This window comes from Argiope bruennichi, chromosome 7 (assembly GCF_947563725.1).
Source record: "Argiope bruennichi chromosome 7, qqArgBrue1.1, whole genome shotgun sequence".
Taxonomy (NCBI): Eukaryota; Metazoa; Arthropoda; class Arachnida; order Araneae; family Araneidae; genus Argiope; species Argiope bruennichi.
The window spans coordinates 3241343-3266407 of record NC_079157.1 but is presented as its reverse complement, the minus strand read 5'-3'; the positions used below and the strand labels follow the sequence as shown (position 1 = coordinate 3266407).

At 25.0% G+C, this 25065-nt stretch overlaps 1 protein-coding gene across 2 annotated transcripts in view; it reads left to right on the top strand.

Moving 5' to 3' along the window:
* Positions 1 to 1525: 1525 nt before the first annotated feature.
* LOC129975700 (CLIP-associating protein 1-like) overlaps positions 1526 to 25065 on the top strand; it is a 195257-nt gene continuing 171717 nt past the window's right edge. For both annotated transcript variants that reach the window (XM_056088849.1, XM_056088845.1), the window contains exons 1-9: positions 1526 to 1717; positions 2784 to 3016; positions 6287 to 6365; positions 8717 to 8760; positions 11500 to 11559; positions 14443 to 14534; positions 18864 to 18939; positions 19206 to 19306; positions 20999 to 21075. In XM_056088849.1, the coding sequence (XP_055944824.1) occupies positions 2837 to 3016; positions 6287 to 6365; positions 8717 to 8760; positions 11500 to 11559; positions 14443 to 14534; positions 18864 to 18939; positions 19206 to 19306; positions 20999 to 21075 (709 nt within the window). In that variant the 5' untranslated portion in view covers positions 1526 to 1717; positions 2784 to 2836. The remainder of the gene's footprint in view (positions 1718 to 2783; positions 3017 to 6286; positions 6366 to 8716; positions 8761 to 11499; positions 11560 to 14442; positions 14535 to 18863; positions 18940 to 19205; positions 19307 to 20998; positions 21076 to 25065) is intronic.

Genomic DNA, 25065 nt, shown 5'->3' with positions numbered 1-25065 from the left:
CAATTACACAGTTAATTTATTTCATTAATTTATGCTGAATTTGCAGAATTTCGCAACAACAAAGCATTCTAAGTATGCATATTATAAAAGTGTGTCGATAGTAGTTGCTTGCATTTTATTAAATTTACTTTAATCATTAACCAGATTTTCAACCTAGAATTATCATAATGAAATAAGAATAGCAGATTTTTTAAAAAAAACTTCCAAATTCATTGCCGAACAAGTAATAATTAAATGAATAAAATAAAGATTACTTTCCTAACTATTCAGTGAATTCTTAATCAGGGAAAATACCTATATTCCCCTATTCATGTGTGATATAAATTCTTCAGATTTCCTAATGATTTCACCGATTTATGATAGAAATAGTGAATGAAAATAAAATCTTCTTCTTATTTTTTTTATAAATCATGATGATATCCTAAACGAAAGACAAAGAGCAATAAACAAAGATGCGATATCTTATTCACTTGTCACTTTATTTGTATTCTGTAAAACATAGCGCAAATTATAAGCTAAATAATTGATGCTTGAACTAGATGAAAAATTACAAGCTTAACGTCGTCGACATCCATCCATCCATCGACATTCAAAATAAATAAATAAGGTCACATTATTGGCTGAATGATTGACATTTGAATCAGATGTCAGAAGATTTGCGAGCATAACATTGCAAACCTTCATTGCATTGATTTCTAAATCGACCGACTGAAAATTATCCACAAAATGTTAGATCTTACTCACTTGTTTCCCAGTCGGTTGACTATTTTGCCAAATGTAGTCATTCTGCCGCTTTAATTTGTTACTTGGATATTTCTATTATTTAGGTTACCATAAAACTAACAATATATTAACTTTAAGATGGTTTTTAAATTATCATATTCGTGGGTGCCAACTCTCTATAAATATTCCAATGGAGAGAAGACTTTTGCCGACGGTGTTTTTCTGAAGCCATATATATGCACTTTTGTTCCTCTATTTAGTTTTAAAAATCATATGCTTAAAACGATAAAAAAAAATACCTACTAAAAGAAGCAAGATAATTCAGAACTTAAAAAAAAAACAAAAAACTTGCTAATAATTCCATTTTAGCAGTTTTATTTTTAAAAATTCCGTATATACGCAGTGGTGTATAAGTGTAAGTTTCGATTTCTGATTTGTATAATGACTAGAATTTCGTGTGACCAGCTGATATAAATCGGTCATTTCAATTTATCATCATGATATAATGTTTTAAACTAAGTTTCTCTTTATTTGTATTTATTTTTTAATTTGCTTTGAAAACTATTATGATGACTGTATCCTTTTATCCCCTTTAGATATCTTTGGGTTTTAATGTGCAAGTGGGCCTAATTTATGGACAATTGTTAAATATAAGACTTCTGGGAGACAAAATTCATGAAAAGGAGCATAATAATAATTAATTTTACCAGACATGTTTTCATAATTAATCCATCATGTTACCATATTTTGACAACTGGGTTACAGCAGTACTGTTGCCAGATTTCAATTAGTAATTTAAAAAACCGTTCTTGGGACACTGCTGATGGCTTGGCGGTATGGGAAATAGTAATCGTACGGAATCAACATGTGTGAAGTGCTTTAATTTGTATATATTTATTACAAACGACATAGCTGTATGCAACTAGAATAGAAAAGTATGAGTTGAAAATGATATTTTTCTTATATTCTGGAGAAAACACAAGTTGAATAGTTGGTGAGTTAATTTATTAGTGATTTCATACTGATGTCAATTGTAAACAATCTGCATTATATTTGCACAATTTCAAAGATTTAATGTGTATAATTTGTTCCCATTATTTGCTCCCATATTTATTTCGATGAAGAATGTTTTCAAAGTTTATATCAAATTTATATTGTCTATTTAAAGTTTATTATTTGTGCTGATTTTAATCTTGTAAATTGAGTGCCGTCTGAATTTAATGTGTCCGTTATATTTGATTGCTTTAGCTTTGAACGAAATAAAGTAAGTTATGAAAAATACATACGCATAGACAAAAGTGTTGAATCAAATTAAAGGGGGTGCAATTTATATAAATAGTTATTGATTATGTAAGTATTATTTTAGTGACACCCAGCAATGAAAATAAATAACTTAGCCTGATAATTGATCAAAGACATTTTTATATTATTTTTTAAATATTAATATTTGAAAACCTTATTTATTATGATAGGACAAATTTTTTTAAAAAAACATTTGTATTTCATCTTAAATTTTCATTATTAAAATCCCATCCTAGAAAAGAACAACAACAAAAAATGTATTATGCATGTTTCTGCTTCATAACATGTTTTTGCCTTTTTTATTGACATTCAAGTTCAGCAACTTAATAAATTATTGCTAATATTTTAATTTAAAAGTAATATGTGTAAAATTTGTCAAAATAAATGAAAAGAGTAGAACAACTAATGTAAAAGCATCAAGTTAATCTGCGATGTTTATGAATTCTTAAATATTGTATAATATTAGATTTTTTTGTAATTAAGTGGAATGAGAGAAAAAAATCATTTAAAATACCGTTTTGTTTGCTTTGTTCATTATTTTTTACCAATATTCTGAGAAATTTATTTTCTTATTGTTAAAAAAGACTAAACTATTTTATATTTTGTTTGTTCTAATTTTATTTAATTTCTATTAAAATCTCATTTTTGTTTTCGACATAAATTAAGGTTATTTATTTTGACCCTTGTTTGCATGTTTTTCTGTATTTCATTTATCACGATTTTTCGAGTGTTTAAAATTATTATCTTTTTATTTACAGTTTCAGAAGTAATATGTTATTGGATTGTCTGTGATATTGTTCTTGAATTCACTATGGCTAGCAGCCTGCAACAGTTCATTCCATCTCTAGCCACACAGGACATTAAGAGGCGAATTCAGCTTGGAAGTGACATTTTAAGCTGTTTACGAACTCCTTCATGTTTATTGGAATTTGAAGAAATTGGATTTTTTATTGACAGTGTAGCTTCCTGGATAAATAATAGTAATTTTAAGGTGAGTTAGATTTAATTCTATTTTTCTTTAAGTTGCTTATATCGGATGATAAATGCCTTGTGCCTAATTTATTTTATGCTTATAAATTATCAAATTTACCATTCATTTAATTAAGGCCTCTTTTCCAGTTATCTTACTGGGTAATTTGTCTTGAAAATTCAAATTTTGTTTGATTTCATTTTTAAGCCCTTATTTTTCTTTTTAACGCATTATGTTTTCCTAATATTTTGTTTATTCTTTTCTTAAATTGTACATGCTAAAATTTGCTGCATAGAAATAATTTAATTTACACTTATTGAAGATGCACATACTTTGATACTGGATTTTCTTGTAAAATATATTTATTAGCTTTAATTATCAGTTTTAAATTTACAAAATGTTTTTAATTTAGTGTAAAGTCTGGTTATTCTAATATCTCCTTTATTATTTTTTTTATGTATATATTTAATTTCAAACTATGATGTTCCTCAAACTAAGCTTGTTGAAAGGAAATTTAATAGTGTATGATTTCAACTTGTCTCACATATACATTTAATATTCGAAAAATTCTAATATATTAGTTTGCAATAATTATTTATTTATATTTAACTGAAGTTTTTAAATTATAGAATAACTAAATTTACATGCATTTTTTTACTGAATTAATCATATAACCGGTAAATGTAGCAGTACAGTATCTGACTTTTCTATTTATTCTCAAACATTTTGTATTAGTCTGAGGTTTTATCATGCATTAATTTCAAATTCAGTAATATTATTTTTTGATAGTTGTCTTGTTCTGTTGATTTATATGTTAGGGTGGGGAGATCTGAGAAAGCACAAAGATTCAAAGAGCTTTTATCTTCTGCTTAGAACTAAAATGCAATGCTTAGTGACCTGACATTGAATTGCACTAAAATTTTAGCTACAAAAATTACTCTTCATATCTAGAAGTTGAGATCTAGCATTCTTATTTTAATAGAAATGCTAATTTCAGTTGAAAGCTTTGGTAAAACTAAGTTTATTAATTATTTAGCTAAAATTTGTATCTCCCCACCTCCTGGAATCATAATAATTTTGTTTCTTATATGAGTAATTTTTTTGGTAATGTTGTGAAATATGTGATATGTTTTGTTTTTTATACCTACATCAGTATGATACATTTTATTTAATCATTTATTAGCAATTAAATGTGTTATGTTGACATGTGTAAAATTTGTGTGACTCATAAGAATTTATGCCCATATGTATTTCATTTTTTAATATATAAAATACATTATTTTAAACATATTACATTATTTTCATTATAAAGCAAATTATAATTTTCTTATTAATGTTTTAGTTGTAATTATGCTATAATATATTTTCAGTTTTGTGCTAGTTGCTTTTGATGACTTAATATTTTGTGTATGGAAATTAATTGCATTTAGTTTCAAGTCTTGTAAATAAAGTTGATAAATTCATTCTGTATACAGTTATAATCATATGAATGATTTGTTTTTGTATAAGGTATGCATGATTAGATATATTTAACACACATAACTTTCTATTCAAAATAATGGTATGGTTATTTTACATATTTTTTAAAAATATTTGTAGCTTTTATGAGTAAACTTCTAAATTAAAAAAAAAAAATATTTTGATCATAAAGAAACACTTTATTTTTTTCAGCGTTTTCTTATAAAGAATTCTAATAGATTTCCAACTTTTCTCTAGACTAATTCTAATTTTTACTACAAATGTTTTTCTGATATTATGAGTTCTATATTGACTAATGCCCTCATTCGCTATTAGTTATTCTTCTGTGCCATTGTTGAGAAATGAATGTTTACAATAAATATATTTATGTTTTTGAATTTTTTGTGAACTTTCTAAAAATTATCATTGGTAATTTATATTCATTCCTCATAATTTATTGGTAGCATTGTACACCTTTTATATTATGACAAAATTGTGTTGCTCCATAGCTGGTGAAAAATTATTTTAGTTTTTATCGTGAATGTTTATTTCTTTATTTACTTATTCTTCTGATTTTTACGTAAGTTAATTTTTTATGATTTTTGCAGAGAAATTATTATTACTATAGAAATAAAACATTCATTTTTTTTTTCTTTCTTTCCTTTTCTAAAATCCCATTTTAAATTGATGTAATAGCTACACGTGTTATTCACTTTTTGCTTAAAAAAAGAAAGAAAAAAAAAAACATTGGTGAGGTAGATTGTAATTGGTGACTATTAGGGGGAGAAAATAGAATGAAATTGAATAATTATTGTTCTTAATAAACACTTCTGTATTTTAAGAACTGAAATAATAACATCTAGTAAATTGTTAATTGTATATTTATTTCCTTGAAATTATTTATTATATGTTTTGACTTTTGTTCTTTTATTGTCAATTATAATAATTGACAATAATTACTGTCAATTACGATCTAATAATTTATATACTTGTTCATGTTCATTCATAATCAGATATATGTTTGTTGTCCAGTCATTTTTTTAATGATAACTTTTAGCCAATTTGCAAGTGGTAGTATCATTTGCTTGCCTATAAACTCATGAGATTTAAAATTTTGATATTCTGTATTTTTTCTTTTAATGTTAATTTTCTTTAAAAACTAGAAATTTTTACAATATATCATATTTTGCTAATTTTCTATTTCATATAAAAAATAATTTCAAGAACTTAAAAAATTTCAGATTATATTGTAAAAAATCAATGAGAATATAGATAGTGGCTTCATGTATAATTAAATGTATTTATTGTTAGTGACTACTTATTATGATAATTTTGCATCATAAAATATTTAGATACATCAGAAGTTATTCTGTATGTCCAAATTTTTCCTGGTTTAACAGTTAATTTCTAAAGTAATGCATTTTAAATTCAATTGAAATATTTAAAAATTAGTATAAAAATTTAAGAATATTTTTAAAAGAAATCTGATTGTCTTGTGAAGTGTACAAAAAGTATTGTATTGTAATTATTCAAGGATTCAGCATTGAGCTTTTGATGAATCTTTTATTTTGTGTCTTTCAAGCCAACAAAATATGTTTTTTGAATTACATCTTACAGTCTATGAACACTTTGAGTTAGATTAATGAAATATTTTATTGAAAGATATTTAATATCATATTTGTGCTTATGTTGCCATTTATAGCTTCTTTGAAATATAACTAAATTATGAAATGTATTTGAAATTTTATTATTGTCTCTCAGTTTTTATAATTTCAACTTTCTGAAATTGCTTACATTGCTTTTTGTGATTCATTCAATTTGTTTATGTTTTAGGTAGCTCAAAATGGTATAGAAATAATGACAATTTTAGCAGAAGAAATGAAAGAAGAATTTAAACCTTATATATCTACCAGTAAGTAAACATATTGTCTTTTGATTTTTGAAAATTGTTTTTGAAGAAAATTGGATTGTTAATGAATGATATCTTGCTTTTAATTGTTATTTATTTTTGTTGGCAGTAGTAGTGCTTTTTTCTTCAGCCAAAAATATCTTAATACTGTTTTAGAAGTTTGAAAATTGTCATTGAGTTACATTTTAAATTAATAGTGTGATGAAAACTGGTGGAGCATATAATCACATCCTGATAAATAGATTGAAAATGGATCTTAATATAAACTTGCATAGAATAAAATCCCTACATCAAGAAGAAATTATGCTAGATAAATGAAATTTGGTTTCATGTTTGCTCATCTGAAGATGTCTATTTGAATTTTACACTAAATGAATAATAATGATCATTAGTAGCACGACTATAAATATAGAAGCCATGTTTTCTTTAAATATACCATGTAAGCTTTGTGAGTGTTGTTTACCTTGTAAAATAGGAATTATGAGTTAAATATGAATCAAGAATGCCTTTAAGATGACATAGAAGGCATTATCAAAAACTTAGTGGTGTACATGAATGTTTGTAGCATTGGTCACAAGAAAGTCCAGGCATAAATGAATCTAGAATGCCATCCTATTTGCCATGTGGTTGTGGTGAATTGAAGGGCTTCTGTTGCATTATTTCAAGTTTTTATTAGCATCAATGCTACTGTAAATGGTAACAAATCAGTTACTTGAGGGATAGTTCCAAGCCAGATATTTTGTTGCTTACATGCCTCTAATTCCAAATTATCTTAATCTACAACTTCTGTGGTGGCAAGTTAGTTGAAGAGCAAAATGGGGATGTATTATGTTCTCAGATTTTAGCCATTTCTCTCTCAGTGATGGCCGTATATTGGCTAAAGGAAGTCAGATGAATGCTTAGAACTGAGCTGTTTGTGAATTAGATGTATTGAATCTACTCTGTGAGTTTTTATCTGTGAATCCTATCACAGCTGGAAGACTCATAATTATCCCATGCATTTTGAAATCAAATTTGTATGTGAAAACAAGTTATGCTGCCATTTTTTTCCACTAGGTGTGTTCTACTAGGTTTTTAGGTGTTTTCTGACAGTACAATTGCTTATCCTTAAACAATTACCATCATCCAGTATGTCATTCTTTATGAAGGTGTTGGCATGTTGCCTTTTCATGAAGGTCGTCTCAGTTTCTTCTCATGTTTTTATTAGATATTATTCAATGACAAATCTCGCATCTTTCACAACCAGCACAGACTGTTGTTGATTCGACTTATGTCACAAAATGTCATATGGTACTTGTAAAACACATTGCATAAAATTTTGCATATTTGTATTCAAAACTCTTGATATTATAGTAGTTATTAATGTTCTACTTTCATGTTTGAAATCTATTCACATATACTTTTACCTATTACTTTGATATTTTAATCAAGTAATATATTATCTTGACAGATGCTTTGCCTAAATTTCAGTCCCTTAAAAAAAACCTGTTTGTTATTGGGGCTTTCATTTTCCTTTGGTTTATTTAAAAATAATCAATGTATTTAAATAAATGTTTGTTTAAAATTTTAATTTTTGATAGTTTGTTAAATAAAACCTTTTCTTTCATTACATACATATTCTTTAAAATACTTCATTTGGTTATAATATTTATAGCCACTATGTGTAAACTTGAGCAGTTATTGATTATAGAAGTTTGGAATAGTGAAAAAAAAAAAAAAAACCTCTTTTTTTGTGTAGATAAATTCAAATTTTGATGTAACCACATAGAAAGTGAGATTAATAATTCCCTTTTAATATGCTAACATTCTTCCTTTCCCATTGTATACTACATGAATTCCAAAAAATTTAAGTTCTAATTTGAAATTAGAATATTAATTTAGAAAATCAGGAATTTATTCATTATTTTTTTATTTTAATTTCATTACATTTTTATTACCATTCATGTAAAAAAATGGGTAATTGTAAATATACTGCCATGGTATTATTTAATATAATTTTATTGTTATTAAATGTTTAAAGTAAGTCAATATCATCCAAATCATGTGATAATAGAAATACCTTCAAGACATTCATGTTAGAGGGACAGTGTGATTGAAAGAGAATAAACTATCCTTAGCAATTTGTTCTCATTTATACTCTATGAATTTTATGACAATTAAATGTTAATATTCTGAAAATTTGATTTTTGTACACTAGTTGAATTAAACTAAATTTTCAAATTTATATTTAATTTTATTATAACGTAATCTATGTTAGATATTCGATACTTTACATATTGTTCTGAATGTGTCTGAGAAGTCTAATATTTAGCATTATGTATGTATTTATTTCCTTTTTGTGTTTCTTTCAATAGTATTTCCTGCTACTGTAGACCGCCTTGGTGACAGTAAAGATCAAGTAAATATTGCTTTTAATATGAATCTTCTTGCTATACGAAATTTTTTATTTTCCATTATAAAAAAATTATAATTTGAGGAAATGTATTTTTTATTTTGAGTATTAAATATTCGTTTTATTATTCATTGCATTTGATTATGAGTATATTTATATAAAATTCTATGAAATTACTAAAATGTGATTTTAATGTTACTTTTGGTAACGGTGTTAATTTATATATTCGATTGGCTTTTTAAAAAAATTTTTATATTTCAATTGATAATTATATGCTATCAATATCATAAAAATTGCATTAAAAAAGGCACCAATTTTTTTAAATTTCAGTTTATTGTTTTCAATTCTTTAAAACAGCTTTTGTTCAAAACAGACATTGATACTTTTTGAAAAAAATGTAAATTTATATAATATTTATATTGAACAATACAATAATTTTTTTTTCGAGCTATTAATCCTTTTTAAACATAAAGAAATACATTTGCTAATAATTTCAATTTACTTAGTTTTTTTAATCATTTATATAACATAATACACATGCACACACACACACACACATCTAATTTTAATGATAAAATATTAAGAATAAATGCTTGAGAAGTAAATCATGCTTTTTGACTATTGTCCTTGCATTATCCTAAGCATTTTTTTTTAACTAACAGTAAAATTATTTATGCTAAGATATTGATCATAGGTCAGTTTTAAAATTTTATAAATATTTGCAGCCTTTTTTCCTTATGTAATTAAATTTATTTTTAAGATGATTTTTTGATTTAAATAATGTGATTGAATACAAAAATTTAAAATATTTGATCAGAAAATGGTTAGTTCCTTTGTATCACATTTTCTTTTTTTATAAGAGTGTATGATTTTGGTTTATATATGACCTTTTTATTTCTATTAATATTTAGAGCATGATTTTTTTTGTATTTATTCATTAAATAAATATTTTATTCTGTATATATATTTCCAAGTCTTCTTACCATTGAGCTTCCCTTTTTTTAGTATTATTAAGTTATGGAATTGTAGAAAGCTGTAATTATATAAATTTATTGTCAATGTTTTTATTTGCCAACATATGAAAAATCTAACATTGAATGAAACATAAAAAAATCATGGATGGAAGTAATTACATTATATTACTTTTAAAAGATGAACAATTTTGCAATAATGTTCCCTCTATTATTAATGGTTAAAAGATATGTCCGTTAGATGGGCTGTTATGTTATTAACAATATCTTGGATCTGATTGCCACAGTTTAACCAGAAAAAGTTGTGGTAGAAAATAATATGCATACAGTTAGAGTACTTAAGGAATAATATATATCATTTATAGCATACACAAGATGTAAATATATAATAACATTAGAAATTCCTTCCATCCCCGTACTTTGGAATTCTATTAACATAATGATCAAAATTAACCCTTAAAATCAGATTGAAACAAATAGTGATCCCCTAACGGAAATAAAATGCATTGCCAAATACAAAATAAAAAAATAAATTCTAAAAGAAAATATTAACAGTGACCTTAAGTTGGGTCCTTGAAGGTCGAATATAATAATAATTCAGCATTAAACACTGATAAATCAATCAATTTAACATTTATGTTGAACCTGTTACAGTGCTAGACACTAAAATAGAAATTAAGATTTTGTATTTGATAATGATGCAGATTGAAAGATTCAAGATATTTTTAATTCTGCAGATTGTTTAATTCTACCCAATGTGGATATATATAATATAAGCATATAATTTTTTAATAAGAAGGCAGTTTCTATAACATTGAAGAGACTTTCGATTTTTTGATGTTTTATTTCATCCCAGACAGGCATGCATTATGTACAAGTAGGAGCAACGAGCACACACAAAATACAGAACGGAATAAGGAAAAGCTCATGAACATTTTATCCCAGTCTTATATAACATGAGATATTGTTAGGGAAAATGTTTCTCCACAGTGCTTATATACAATGAGGTTTCAATAGGGATTTTCATTACACATGCCAATCAGGCGAGGGAAACACAGGATTCTTTAAAAAAAAAGAATTTGTTAAGTCAGCGGTATTTTGTCCCTTCACTTGGAGTGTGGGAATGTGAGGCGTTTAGCCGATTCAGCAATTTTACAAAGCTTCTGTTGAATTAATTAAATAGAAAAAGTGTAAAGAGATCAGGAAATAAGAGAATATTCTAGGACAAAGTTAATATGGGTTAAATTGAGCTAAAAATTAGAAAATTAATTGTTTAAATTAAATTTTTAAATTATCATTGCACACACACACATCTACTCATACTTCCATGCTGAGTTTTGGCTCAGTGAGAATTTGTTTACAGATGTTTCACTTTGTCTTGATAAACTTCACTTATTTTCTGTAACAGTTGCCTTACTGTTATGAAAGAAAGTTCTTTTAGTCTTATTTTTAATTAAAAAAGAAAGAAAAAAGCACATGAATCATATCAAAATGTTTAAGATGTAATGTTTATGAAATTGTGAATTGTATGTACTTTAATTAGCTAAATTATAAAAATTGTCCCTTTATTTGAAGGTTTCAAACTGTCATTCAGTTTTTTTTTATGACAGTAATTATTATTTTTTTTTTGTAATTTATTTCATATTTTTGGATTTTAGTAAAATTAGATCTGATTATAAAATATGTAAGAATTTGTTTATTCTTCAGCATTTAAATCACATTTATTTAATGTTTCTTGTAGAATTTTGATTTTGAATAAATTGTGTCTTTTCAGGTTCGCTTACAAGCAAAACAACTAATGCTGAAGCTTATGAATCCAGTTTCTTCACCTCAGGTAACTCTTTATTATATATAAATTGAAAATGAAGAAATGTGATTTATCTGTCTTGTACAGTTAATTTTGTATTATTATTATTATTATTTGAAGAAACAGTTTTTATTCTAGAAACAGTAAGATTTAATATACAAGTTTGGTGTGATCAAATGTTAATATATTTTGTACTGATATAGTAGTATGATATTTCCATACTTAAACAGCTAAACTTATTTCTGTCATGTATTAATTGCCTGTTTCATGAGAAAGCTTTTTCATCTGTTAGTAATTTGATTTTAAAAATGTGTGTTCTTGACATTTGTTAACTCATTGGTCAAGATAATAGAACCAGAGTACAAGATACACAATTATATCTTTACAGTTCCAGTTGTATTTTTCATTTTCTGGTCCTGGTTTAGTACTCTATAGACCAAATTCAACCTGAATTCTCATTTCTAGCATTATCATGTTTTATTTTGGTTGCCTGAACAGGCAATATTTTTAAATAATTCTTTTAAAAAATTCTTAAAAAGTAATTAAAATAAATTTTAATAGAAAATTGATATGAATAATTAGCCCAACAATATTTGAAAATATTGTTGGGTTAATAATATTGTTATTAATAATTCTTTTAAAAATTGTTAAAAAGTAATTAAAATAAATTTTAGTAAAAAATTGATATGAATAACTTTACCCAACAATATTTGAAAATATTTATAAAAATTATGGAACTAATTTGAGGGTTGTGAGCACTTTATTTAGAATCTTTTATAGAAGAAGAATTTAGAAGCTTTTATCATTTTCTGGGTACTTAATGTATTATTTCTATTGCCGTTCCATGGCAAAAAGATATATGCCTATATCCCTAAATATGATTATTTAGAATCTTTTATAGAAGAAGAATTTAGAAGCTTTTATCATTTTCTGGGTACTTAATGTATTATTTCTATTGCCGTTCCATGGCAAAAAGATATATGCCTACATCCCTAAATATGATTATTTAGAATCTTTTATAGAAGAAGAATTTAGAAGCTTTTATCATTTTCTAGGTACTTAATGTATTATTTCTATTGCCGTTCCATGGCAAAAAGATATATGCCTATATCCCTAAATATGATAATGGTTATAGTTTGTAAGCTTAATACAATAATAATGTAAATAATTTTTCATTTTTTTGTGGTTCTTAGATCTGTAATGAAATTGATCATTGCTGACTATTGTACAAACAATACATGTCATTCACTTATATATTTTCTCTTATTTTATGTTTTATTATGTTTCATATTATATCATTATTTTTCTTTATGAAGCTATATGATTTTACTTTGCACTCTCATATTTAGCAATTTTGATTTAATGTTTACCTTTAAAGTTTGAAAAAAATATATAAAATTATAGGAATACTTTTTATGTGTTGTAATATGTTTCTATTTATTGGTTGAATATCTGCAAAAATCTGTTTCTTAGTTAAAATTGGTTTTTATTTATATTTGTATAATTTTTAAGAATTTACACTACTAGAATTTGTATTTATACAGCCCATTGTTTGTTATCTCTTTCAGTTATAAAAGTTTATGCAAAAATAATAACCTTGTTGTGCAAAAAAATTTATTATATTTGATGAAAATATTATTTTTGCAATCAAAAGCCAACTTTAATACCACTTTTAAAATTTGGTCAAAACCTTTTCTTAGGGAGTGACACATATTTAGTGCTGTGGCTCTTTCTTGTTTTCTAATATATTAAATGTAATTTTTCAATCATATTAAATCAATTAAAATTTTACTATTTAATGTCAAATGTTAGATTTTTAAAGAAAATTATTTAATAATTTTAATTAAAAAATTAAGAATTATTTTTTAAATGTATCAAAATATTGTTTTCAATTATTCTTTAGTATGAAACATTTTAAATCTTTTTGTTGTTCTAAGTATAAAGGTAAATTGATCTGGTCTACTGAGTATGGTTTATATATATTTTTTTTTGTGTGCTACAATTGCACATTTTTTAATGGTTTTTTCCTGTGTGATGGATCAAAAGTATTTCTTTTAATGCTTTTATAATGTGGTTCACAAAATAAATGATCATGCTTTAAAAATACTATTTCTTCATTAAATGGTGTAAAAATAAAACTACCATGCATTTAATATTTATTTATAAACAGTTCAAGAAAAGACTACTGTATTTGAAAGAGTTAAAAGGATGATTTCAAATTGCAAATTGAAAATAAATAAAAAAGAAAAGTTAACTGAAATTTTGAAAGTTAATAACTATTAAAAATGAACACTGTAACAGGATCACTTTAAAACATTTCAGATGAAATTTAAATCATTTTCATTTATTGCTATTAAACCTCGATGGATCTTTGAATCTATCTCCAATTACCATATGTAGAATTGATCAATGATCATATCATTGTAGATCTGAATTCAAAAGGAAAGTGATATCCAGTTTTCTTCCCCAGTGATGATATCGATTCATTTGGAAATGAATGTTTCATTTTCAGGAAGTAAATTTTTCAACAGCCATTTTCTGACGTGTGAAAATGACTGTCATCCATTCCAGCAGCCAAAATCAAACTTTTGACATGCAAATTTAGAGATTGAATTTGCTTGCTCTTTGTAATTTCTCTAGTATGCTAGCTGTTTTATGATGAAATATTAGTGAACTGTTATGATCATTTGATTAAAAGTTATGTATTGAACTTAAAACTTTCTTCAGAAAAATTTTTAAAAATCAAAATTTAATATATTTCCCGCATTTAATTCTTTCTGTATTTATAGTTTTTATTTATTTATTTTACCACTAGAATCCCTTCATCATATATCTATGATTGATTTAGTTTTTAAAGAAAGTGATATAATTCTTTCGATTGATCTAAAAAAATTGATTTTTCAATTTCAGTATATATTTGACAAATTGAATATAGCTTTTGGTCATAAAAACTTCAGAGTTAGGGAAGAAGTTATGGTTCTGTTGCAACAGACTTTAGATCAGTAAGTAAAAGTTATTTCTTTTCCTTTAATTATTATTATAAAAGTTATTTCTTTTCGTGTTATAAAGTTTTTTTTTTTTTTTTCTGTCATTGATAAAAAAAAATCCTCCTGTTGAATTTCGTGCGCTTTTCAATCATTCAGCTATTTTATTTTCCATGATGTTCATCAGTAGATAATTGTGATGCAGAAATGTATCATAATTCACCTAAAAAAAATATTTACTCTGCTGCATTAGAAAATAATTTGTTTGCAGAAATTCATATCATATTTAACATCATAATGATATTGAAATTTTATCATTAGCTACTAAAAATATTTGCATGCATAATATATCACATTTAAAGTTAAGAAAGAGAGAAAAAAAATGCATTGAAGAAATATTTCACAAACTTGCCACTTATTTCTATATGCTCCATAAAAGTCTTATCCTAAAACTTGTAATCTAACTAACTATTATCGATTTTTATTAAATTTTCAATATTTTTTAGAATTATAAAAACATTGATGTAATTAATCAATAATTAAATGGGAGTTTTAAAAGATGCAAAAAATTTTAATGTTGTACTTTTGCAAATTGAAAAAAATTTAGATATTTTATTTTTTTATTAATCTAATGGGAAAAAATTTAATAATAAAATATTATAATTCTCTAAAAAAATGATAATTTTTATCAATTTTTTTTTGCAATGATTTGTATTATATTTTTCATTGGTTTTATGAATTGTTTCATTCTTAGTTTTAAAAGCTTGTTGATATAATTTATTGAAGTATCATAAAACATATTTGTTGTAACTCAGTTCTCTAATTAACTGACCATAAGTTGAATTTGCGAATTCTCATATACATCAAAATAAAATTTTCTTGTTTGACATTTCTGTCTAATTCAGATTAGCTGTACTTTTCAGGAACAATCTTATGATTGTTCAATTTGTTGATTCCTAATAGATTATCATTAATGGATAGATCTATGGATAGATGGATAGATCTATCATTAATAGATTATCATTATCATCCATAGATCACTAATGGAGAGAAAAAAAATTTGAAATAAGAAACATGTTTAATAGCTGTTTTAATACCTGAAACATATTTGCATGTTTTATAAAAAACATTCAATAACTTTTTATTTGCTTTGATCTTAATTTTTTGCAACTGTTCTTGAAATATTATAATTGATACTTTAATGATAATTTGAGTTCTTATGCAGTCATGATGTTTTGAGTCAATGTGAAAATTTTGTTTATATATATATAAACAAAATTTTATATATTATATATATTGAAAAGTAAAAAAAGAATAATTAATTGCTTTATATAAAAATTGTTTTATTTAAAAATTTATCAGAGCTTTTAAGATCTTAAGAACTGAAGATTTTGTGATTGTTGTTTCCATTTACACAATTTTTTCCTATTCTAAAATTCTGTATATCCTTGTAATATTAAAAATCAATTAAAGAATAGAAACCATTAATGATTAATATTTTAACTTTTCAATTACTAGCCTATTGTTTGGAATTTTTTTTTATTCTGAAAAAACGAAAAGGATGTAAAGTATGACAAATTTAGAATTTTTAGATAATGTTCTTTTTTAAGTTTCTTTTCTAGCTAGAACGCTTTTAAAGAACTCTTGTGTTAGTTTGGAGAATGTTAATTAAATAATTAATTTACATATTGTTTTTGGAGGAATTTTGGTTTTGAGAATTTAAAAATAAGTTTTGAATCATGTTGTTTTTATGACATACTAGCCGCCTTTGGCAACCAGCCGGTTTGCCAATCTTAATGTTCGTTAAAATTTTAATAATTAAATATTTTATGTAATTCCTACTTAAATAGCTTCTTCATCAAAATATTTTAAAACTTCAAATTTGGATAGTCATATAATTTACTCATAATATTATAAAGGCCTTCAGTCATAACGTAATATGTATCTCTCTAATTTTCTGTTAGCTCCCGTAGAATTTATGCCTTAAATTAAAGTGGAAAGGATTAATCTGCAATTAATATAATAATATTTTTTACTGAAACAAAGCATTTTTTAAAAATATGATTACTGAAAACAGAGTCACTGAGCATTTAAACTTTATGGGCACTAAAGAATATCTTTCTTAATTTATGTAATATCTGAAGAATTTGTCAACAAAATTTTCTCAGATTCATCATGAGCAGATCGATTAATTAACAATGTTTAATTTTAAATGCATCAAACACTAACAAAATAAAATGAATCGTTTAAAATAAACAGGTTAAAAAACTACTATGTACTTAAAACTATATAACTAACTATATAAAAAATATATAACTAACATAAATACAATTTAATTACAAAAGCATACAACTAACCTAAAAATCATTTAAATCAAGTCTGCATCCGCTGATAATAGTTGTCAACAAATAGAACACAATGCGCATGCGTGAATTTTTCTACGCTAGTTGGGGTAACGCTATGCAGATTAGAAAGTTTTAATTTCCTTTATTCCGTTTTATTTTAATTCAAAAGTACTTCAGAATGAATCTGAAAGATCGATTAATTTGCAATGTTTAATTTTAAATGCATCAAACATTAAGGAAATAAACAGAATCATTTGAAATAATCGGCCAAAAAATGTTAAGCCTAGCCTTATTAGTGTGTAAAAAAAAAAAACTGTAACTTTACTCATTTGGGAAAATGAAAAGATTATTTTGGTGAGAAAGTTAGTTTTTAATTAAAATTCTAATTAAAAATTAAAAAAGGGACCCTTTAATCAATAAATAAAATTCTAATTAAAAATTCAAAAAAAGGGACCCCAGGTGCACATTCCCAACCTCCAAGGTATACATATACGAAATTTGGTAACTGTGGTCAAGTGGTCTTAACACACACACACTATATATATATATATATATATATATATAATTTTAATGTTTTTGCCACAAGCCACTGTGGAACTGTTTTCTGTTTTTTAGATAATCTGATTTAGGTTATTTCATTATAACCAACATGAATCTAAAAATATGTATAAAATTATTTTTATAATACATAATTTGTTACTTGATTATATTCTAGTATCGATGGATTGCAGAAATATGTAAATCAATATGTTATGAAGCATGTAAAGGAATAATAAATTAGAAATTAACAAGATATTGCTAACTTCTATTGGTTTGATTTTGGTCAAGATCATTTTTTTTTTTTGTCTATTTATGTATATTAAGCATATTTATTTTATACAAATACTATCATATGCCATCTTCAAGTTTCCAATGTTAAATGAGGATGTGCCTTTAAATTATTGTTTTGCAAATTGTTTTATAAAATTTTTTAGTCTTTATAAATATTTACCAGTTGAAATTTGACAAAATATGTTGATTTAAAGCTTGGTGTAATTTTTGAAGAGTTTAGGGTATTGCTATCTTCAAGGCTGTTACCAATTTAAAATCAATTTCAGTTATCTAATAAGGAAAAGAACTTTTTAAAAGGATTATGTATTTTCTTTCTTGTGTTTACTTTTGAATGTGGTTTATTCCATCAGAAGCTATTAAAACACTGTATCATGATTTCCTATTATTGTGCCATGATAAATTATCAGAATATTGACCCAGAAATTAGTAGAGTAGCTGTTAAAAATACTTGAAATCAACTCTTTTACTAATCTACCCAAACCTTAGCTCTATTTAGTGACTGTGTTCCAACTCTGCTTAAGATAAATATGGCTCAAGTTACGCTAGAAAATCTTCTTTCAGTGGGGGAGAATCATTTTGAATTTGTTGACATGTTTTGATTCTATAAAAAATATTGCTCTAAATAAATATGCATTTCCTGTGTTGTTGCATTATTAAAATTATTTTCATGTTATTTCAAGGATTATTTCAACTTAAAGCATTTGTGGGCCATTTAATAGTTATCCGATTCAAATAAAATTTTGTGTAATTGTTTAATTTTGTTGTTGTTGTTTTTGTGAAGACTAATATTGGTCAGGGTAGTAACAAAATTTTAATTTCCAGAAAATAACTATATACAAGCCTGCTTCTTTTTTTTAGAGTTTTCTTTTGGAATGTCACAATAACTATATGCATATTCATTGTATTATGCCGATTTTGATAGTATAAGAATTTTAGTGACACTTTAGAATTCATTTTGCATTTAGTAGTAATGAAATTTGTTGTTCATATGTTGGTTTATATTTATCTGTTGACTAAAGCTTTTTAATTTGAAATACTGATTTGTGTAAATTATTAAGATAAAATGTTGATGAATGTTGATATTTAATTTACTAATGTTTAATTTTTCTTTATGTAACTGATATTTAAAGCTACTGACATACTTTGTTTATATGTCCATTTTTAATTACAGATTTGGTTCTTCTTCATTGACAATATCTCGGTTAATGCCTTCACTAGTCAAGCTGCTCGCTGATCCTAATTCTCAAGTAAGATATGAATTTTTTCCGAAAGAAATTTCTTTTTAAGAAATTGACTGCTTGTTTTTTAAATATAATATTTATCATAGTTGTTTTTATTAATGATTATAAATTAAATACTTGATAATACATTTCTTTATTTAGTAAAAATTTACCTTTTATGTTCCATTTGTTAAACTGTTATTTATTTCATTAAAAAAATCTCTATTATTTAGTTTTATTGAATCAATTTTTCATTTTACTTTGAGTGAAGTGGGCATCTTCTTTATTTTTAGGTCCGTGATACTGCAATGGCTACACTGGTTCATGTGTATAAGCATGTTGGTGAGAGACTGAGGCATGATATTTCAAAAAGGGCTGGTATTCCTCCTCCAAAGTATGTCCCTTTTGAATGTGAATTTATATACATTTTTGATTATAAATTTATTAGTATTTATTTATACTTTTTTGAAAATATTATTTATACTTTTACTATATATATACTTCTTATATGTTCTTTTTTTTTGTGCTGTTATTTTCTTTTCTAGCATTTTTGAATTTTTGTTCTGAAACTGACTGGCAAGTTACTCTCTGTGAACTCTTAATAGATTTATGTTTAGCATGTTTATTGTTTTGTTCTATTACATTGCTGTCTAAACCTATTACTTTTATTTTTCTTAAATCTTATGTAATGGCCTAATGAATATGCATAGTCCGTGGATTTTGCTTTTTAATGGCAGATAATCTAGTGATTGTATTCCAAGCTCCCACACTTTGTTTTTCCTAACAAAGAATTTTTTTATAAATTCAAAAAATTTTGCAGTAATAATAATAATAAAAAATAAAAAAACCTTTGGGAAAAGCTGATTTATTTTATAAGTTTTAATTGTACCATTATTCACTTTAAAATAAATATCTGTTAATCTTTCTAATTTAATATTTGGCAAATATTTAAATTTCAACATGATTTAACCGGAAGTTTTACACAACTTGAGTGTAAATAGTAATCAGTATTTGCAAGCTTTGCATTAAAATAAATGCTTAGCTGTTTTTTATATATGAACCATTCTCCCTCTCCTGATTGATCTTGAGTTATGTTTCTCATCTATTCAGTATGAAGTTATTTTTATATTTGTCAGTATTTCCAAACTTTTTGCATACCTTAGTTTATTATATTAAATTTTAAGAAGATTGTGGGTGCTAATTCTTTTTTGTGGACGAAAGGAAGAAAATATAAGACATTTTGTTTAAATGAATGCATTCTTTTCAAAATTTATATTTTTTGAAATTTATTCTTAATTATAAAATTTTTAATATAAAGCAGAATGTTTGAAATATAATTTAAAAGGAATGAGGTTTGTTTTCCGGCGTATGCTCCAGAACGGATTCTTAGCTTGTGCCGGGCATAATTTAAAATTTTTTATTTTTGTAAAATTTGCAAACAGTTCTTTAAGAAATGAATATTGCTGATGTATTTTCTTAGATTTTTTTAAATAATTAAATGGAGTTTATGATAAAAGACATTTGTAAAACAATTAGGGAAGGGAAATTTATTTTTGAATATCTTTAAATGTTTGTTTAAAATAGACTTGAAAGGGGAAAATTCAGAATATAAATGCCTTTGATTATGTTACAGGAACAGTACCTTCACAAATATTTCCACAGTATATCATGGAATTCAAGAGAGCAGGGTGGGGGTGGGGTATAAATTACTGATAATTGTTTGCTTCTTATTCATTTTGAAATTTGTAAGAGTGGTCGTTGCAATTTGATTTCAGTTCTTTACAGTTTCTATCCATGATTTTTGCACATGGATTTGATGATTCGCTTCTTTTATGCTTGAAAATCTGTACTTACTATAATGAGTTACTTCGTACTTTTTATAACTAATAAATGTATCTCAATTATTGCCAAAATGAATAATGCATTTGAAACAGATTATCTTAAATTGATCATATAAATATTATGCAATTAGTAAAATTTTAATTTATAGTGCCAAAAATGGATCTATTCATCATTTGCTTTATATTTAAATTGCTTGCATTATAGATAGGAAAATGTGATATACTTTTTTTCTTATTCCATATAGGATGCAACTATTGTTTACAAAATTTGATGAAGTAAAAGCAGCTGGTGCCCTACTTCCGTCTGCTATGGAAAGAAGTGGTGAGTATTTTTTAAAAATATGATGTGGCTTAACTTATAATATTCTCATTATATTTTTCTCATGGTGATAAATGATTTCCTTTTGACCAATGCTTATCCTTTAGAACTGTTCAACTGCAATTCAGAACCTCATGAAATTATTTTTTTAGTATGGCATTTTAAAAAATCTTTTTAATTTTTCTATTCTGATAATTCAATGCTTTTGTACTTATTTTCTCTCTGAAAATTTGATGAATGAATAATGGGATGAAAATGCAAAGAGAATACAGAAAATGAATCTACAAACAAGAAAAATTTACATCTAGGTGAAACATTCATATTTACATGAGAGCACAGGTTTTAACATTTTTGGAATCAAGTTTAATGATTTTTAATGTTGATTAATTTTTTTATGCCGTACTTCTACAGTATTTTTAATATCGCAAGAACTTTATAAATTTATTCTTTTAACTGTTCAAGTAATCATATTTATTGTACTAATTGATGTTTATATTCAGCACAATAAATAATTAGTGAAATTCAGCTATTTTTGTCCCAAGCTTATGAAATATCTGCAAGGCTGGTGAAAGCAAACTGTGCACACAAAATATTGACTGATTTGAAGGTTAAAACAATTTTCTTATTTTGAATTTGGAAATATTAGAGCTGCAATTTTATCAGACCGAGCATGATATGCAATCAAGTCAGCCTCCACCCTCCTCCAGTCCAGTCCAATCCAATGTTCATATTGATATGCTTAGAATTTTTCTTTCTTTTTGGTTTCTTTTATTGGTTTTTTATGAATTTCAGGTTTGCTTTCTGTTGTCTTGAAAGAAACTTGTTTGTTTTATCAAATATTCATTTTCTTTTGCTAGAGGTTGCTCTACAAAAACAAGTTATATAGATAATTTTTTAAATAGTATTTAGATGAAAATTTTTTATAAAGTGAAATAAATTGTTGTAATTACATGTAAAAAATGATAAAGTTGCAGATCTTCAGAAAACTGCATATTTTTTTACTTTTACCAGTCGAAAAATTGAATATTATGAACAAAGTTGTTTTATGATGAATTTGAACATTGTTCAATATTCTTCAAGTTGGAATGCCCATTGCTAGTGAAAATTTTGCTATCAAATTTATTCTAAACTTGGTTGGTTACATGACTGTAATGTAAAAAAAAGAATTATTTTATTTTCTATGCTTATTTTATAGTGGAGATGTTGTATGTATTATTGATGGTGTGAATAATTTGTCATTTTCCTGAAAAAAAAAAAAAAACAGCACAAATTTGAAAAACATTTTAGAAATGTAATAGATATGGTAGTGTTCAGTTGCAACAATATCATATCTGCTGTTGACATTTAAAAATTTTGGTTATTTATGAAAAAAAAAAAAAAAATTAAGAGATGCAATTTCTTGATAAAAATATTTTTTATGACTCTAGTAATTTCTAAAAAGACAAGATACTACTGTTTTGATCTTATATAGTTAATAGGTAAAATTTGCAACAGATCATTTTGTGTATGTGTAATATTTTAAATGAGATTAATGAAGAAGATTTATGAATTTTAAATAAGAGAGTAAAGAAAATTTAGAACTAAACATTTTAAATGATTATTTGAAATCAATTAAGGGATGACAGTGTTTTCTCTCTCCCATGTATATCAAACTTAATTTTAAGATTAGTATTAGTTGTTTTTCCTCTTTTGTTTTGCATTTTTGAATTCTTTTTTACTTTTATCATCCTCCATGTTTTTAAAATTATATTTAATATAATATTTGAACTCGATTATAATCTGCCAAATTAACCGATTATAATTCATGAAGAGTCTAAAAAGACATAGTTTACTTAATTTGAACTAATTTTTATCCGTGATTCAACAGATTGTTTATTTATTTAAAAATTAATTTTGGAAAAATTTAGTATTGGAATGCCTTTCTGTCCTCTGTTACATCAGATGGAAACAATTCTACTTTAGAAATAGGTGTTTAAGAGTTGGATAACTATACCCATTTAATATTCATTAACATTTTTTTTATATATTTCGGGTCTTACTTCATCATTTAGAATATATATATCATTAGATGTCACTTTGAAACATATGAGCCTGTCTTTTGCTGTCTTCCATATTTTTTCATCAGAATATATTTTATTTCGGTTTGTTGAAGCATCAAAGATAGCTGTTATTTCAAAAATGTATCTTTAGTTAATTGCCATTATATAATCTTATAATTAATCATTTATATTGGCTGTTTATTGGTAGATATTTGTGAAATAAAAAAAATATATATTTTATTGATATGCAAAACATTTTGCAATAAAACAAGGAGCAGTGCTGCATATGATATTGTTTAGTTTATTCTTGTTATTAATAAGTGGATTCTTGTTATTAGTAAGATGTCTAATTTTTATGTAGATGCGATGCTCATTTGTGATTTTCATCTAATATCACTTTTAAAGTGTTAAGCATGAATTATTTTTCTTGTGGATAAAATTGTACAACTAAACAAGAATTATAAATTTTTATGAAATTAATTTTATCCAGTAAAATTAAGCAAGGCAACATGCACTTGTTCTTTAGATTTATGGCAATGATGTTATCAAAACGTAAGTGGTAAGAGAACTGGATGTATTAAATCATTTTTTTAAAGGGTTAATGAGGCGGGGGGGGGGATACATCTGTTATATTATGATGTGAAATATTTTGTCTGAAATCTATCTATCTTTTTAGTTAGTTTCATCAATATGTTTATATGCTAGCGAATTTAGAAAGGTGGGGCATAAATCTTCTGGGAATTCAGTATTTAGGCAATAAAAATATAACAATGAGTAAATTACAAAAATATTTTGAGGAGAAATATTTACTATTGAAAATGTTTACTTTTAAATTTAAATTTTATATTTTAAGGTTAAATAAAGAGCAACTTTTTTTGTTATTAATATGTTTTTAGCATAAAACAATCAAATTTTTAAATCTATTCTGTTGTTAATTTAGTAACTTGCCAGTCAAATTAATTTGATATCTTATATTGAAATTTTATTTTAATACTTAAATATTCATGAATTATTTATTTTGTTTTAAATATTTAATATTTGAATGTGTATGTTATGTTTTCGAAGGATTTAATCATTATTATGGAATCCATTTACCAATATCAATATGTATGTTTGGTAATATATGTTTTTATAAATATGTAGATAATGTTTGCTCTCTAGACCATCAGCTTTTCCTATTTTTAAATACTTTGATAATTAAGGTAAATTGTTTAGATAAGAATTTTGTAGAAGAGCTTTTATATTAAGTGAAGGTCTAATAAATATGTAATTTCCAAGCACTTCTAAGTGCTTATTAAAAGTTTTTTGCTAGTTTTTTTTTATTTTTTTACCCAAAATTATGGTGAATCAATACTCAAAGCTGTGTTCATACAGAACTATATAAAACTGTATTCCTAAAAAACAAACAATGACCCAAAATTGCTATGATTGTTTTTATAACGTAAAAAAATTTCATATTACAAATTTAAGGCAAGAAAAAAACATTTAGAGTTTTGATTAGAAATAAAATTTGAGCATAAGTTTTGCACCAGGAATATTTTCAGGAAGATGCAAGAAAGTTCTTTCTCCTCTTAACAATTAATTAAAAGAAAACATCATTGTCTTCATTGACTTCCCATTACATTGCAGTTTTTCTCTTTCTTATTAGTAATCAATCAACCCATAATTTATGGGGTAATGGAATAAAAGCTGGGGTAAAATCAGCTTGCTTATTAGAATGAAACTCTTAATTTCATTGGTGAGAGCGGGGAGTCCTAAATGATGTGAAAAATTGTCTTGATGCAACATTTGTACTCCCAGTAATGAAAATATAAATAAAGAAACTAATAAAATTCAGTAGAATTTAACTGAGAGTCTTTAAGGCTTTTATTAATGCCATATGTATAATTTTTATTTGTTTTAAGTACAAATAAAATGTTGGAGAGACAAGGAATAGTATTTATAAAATTCATTT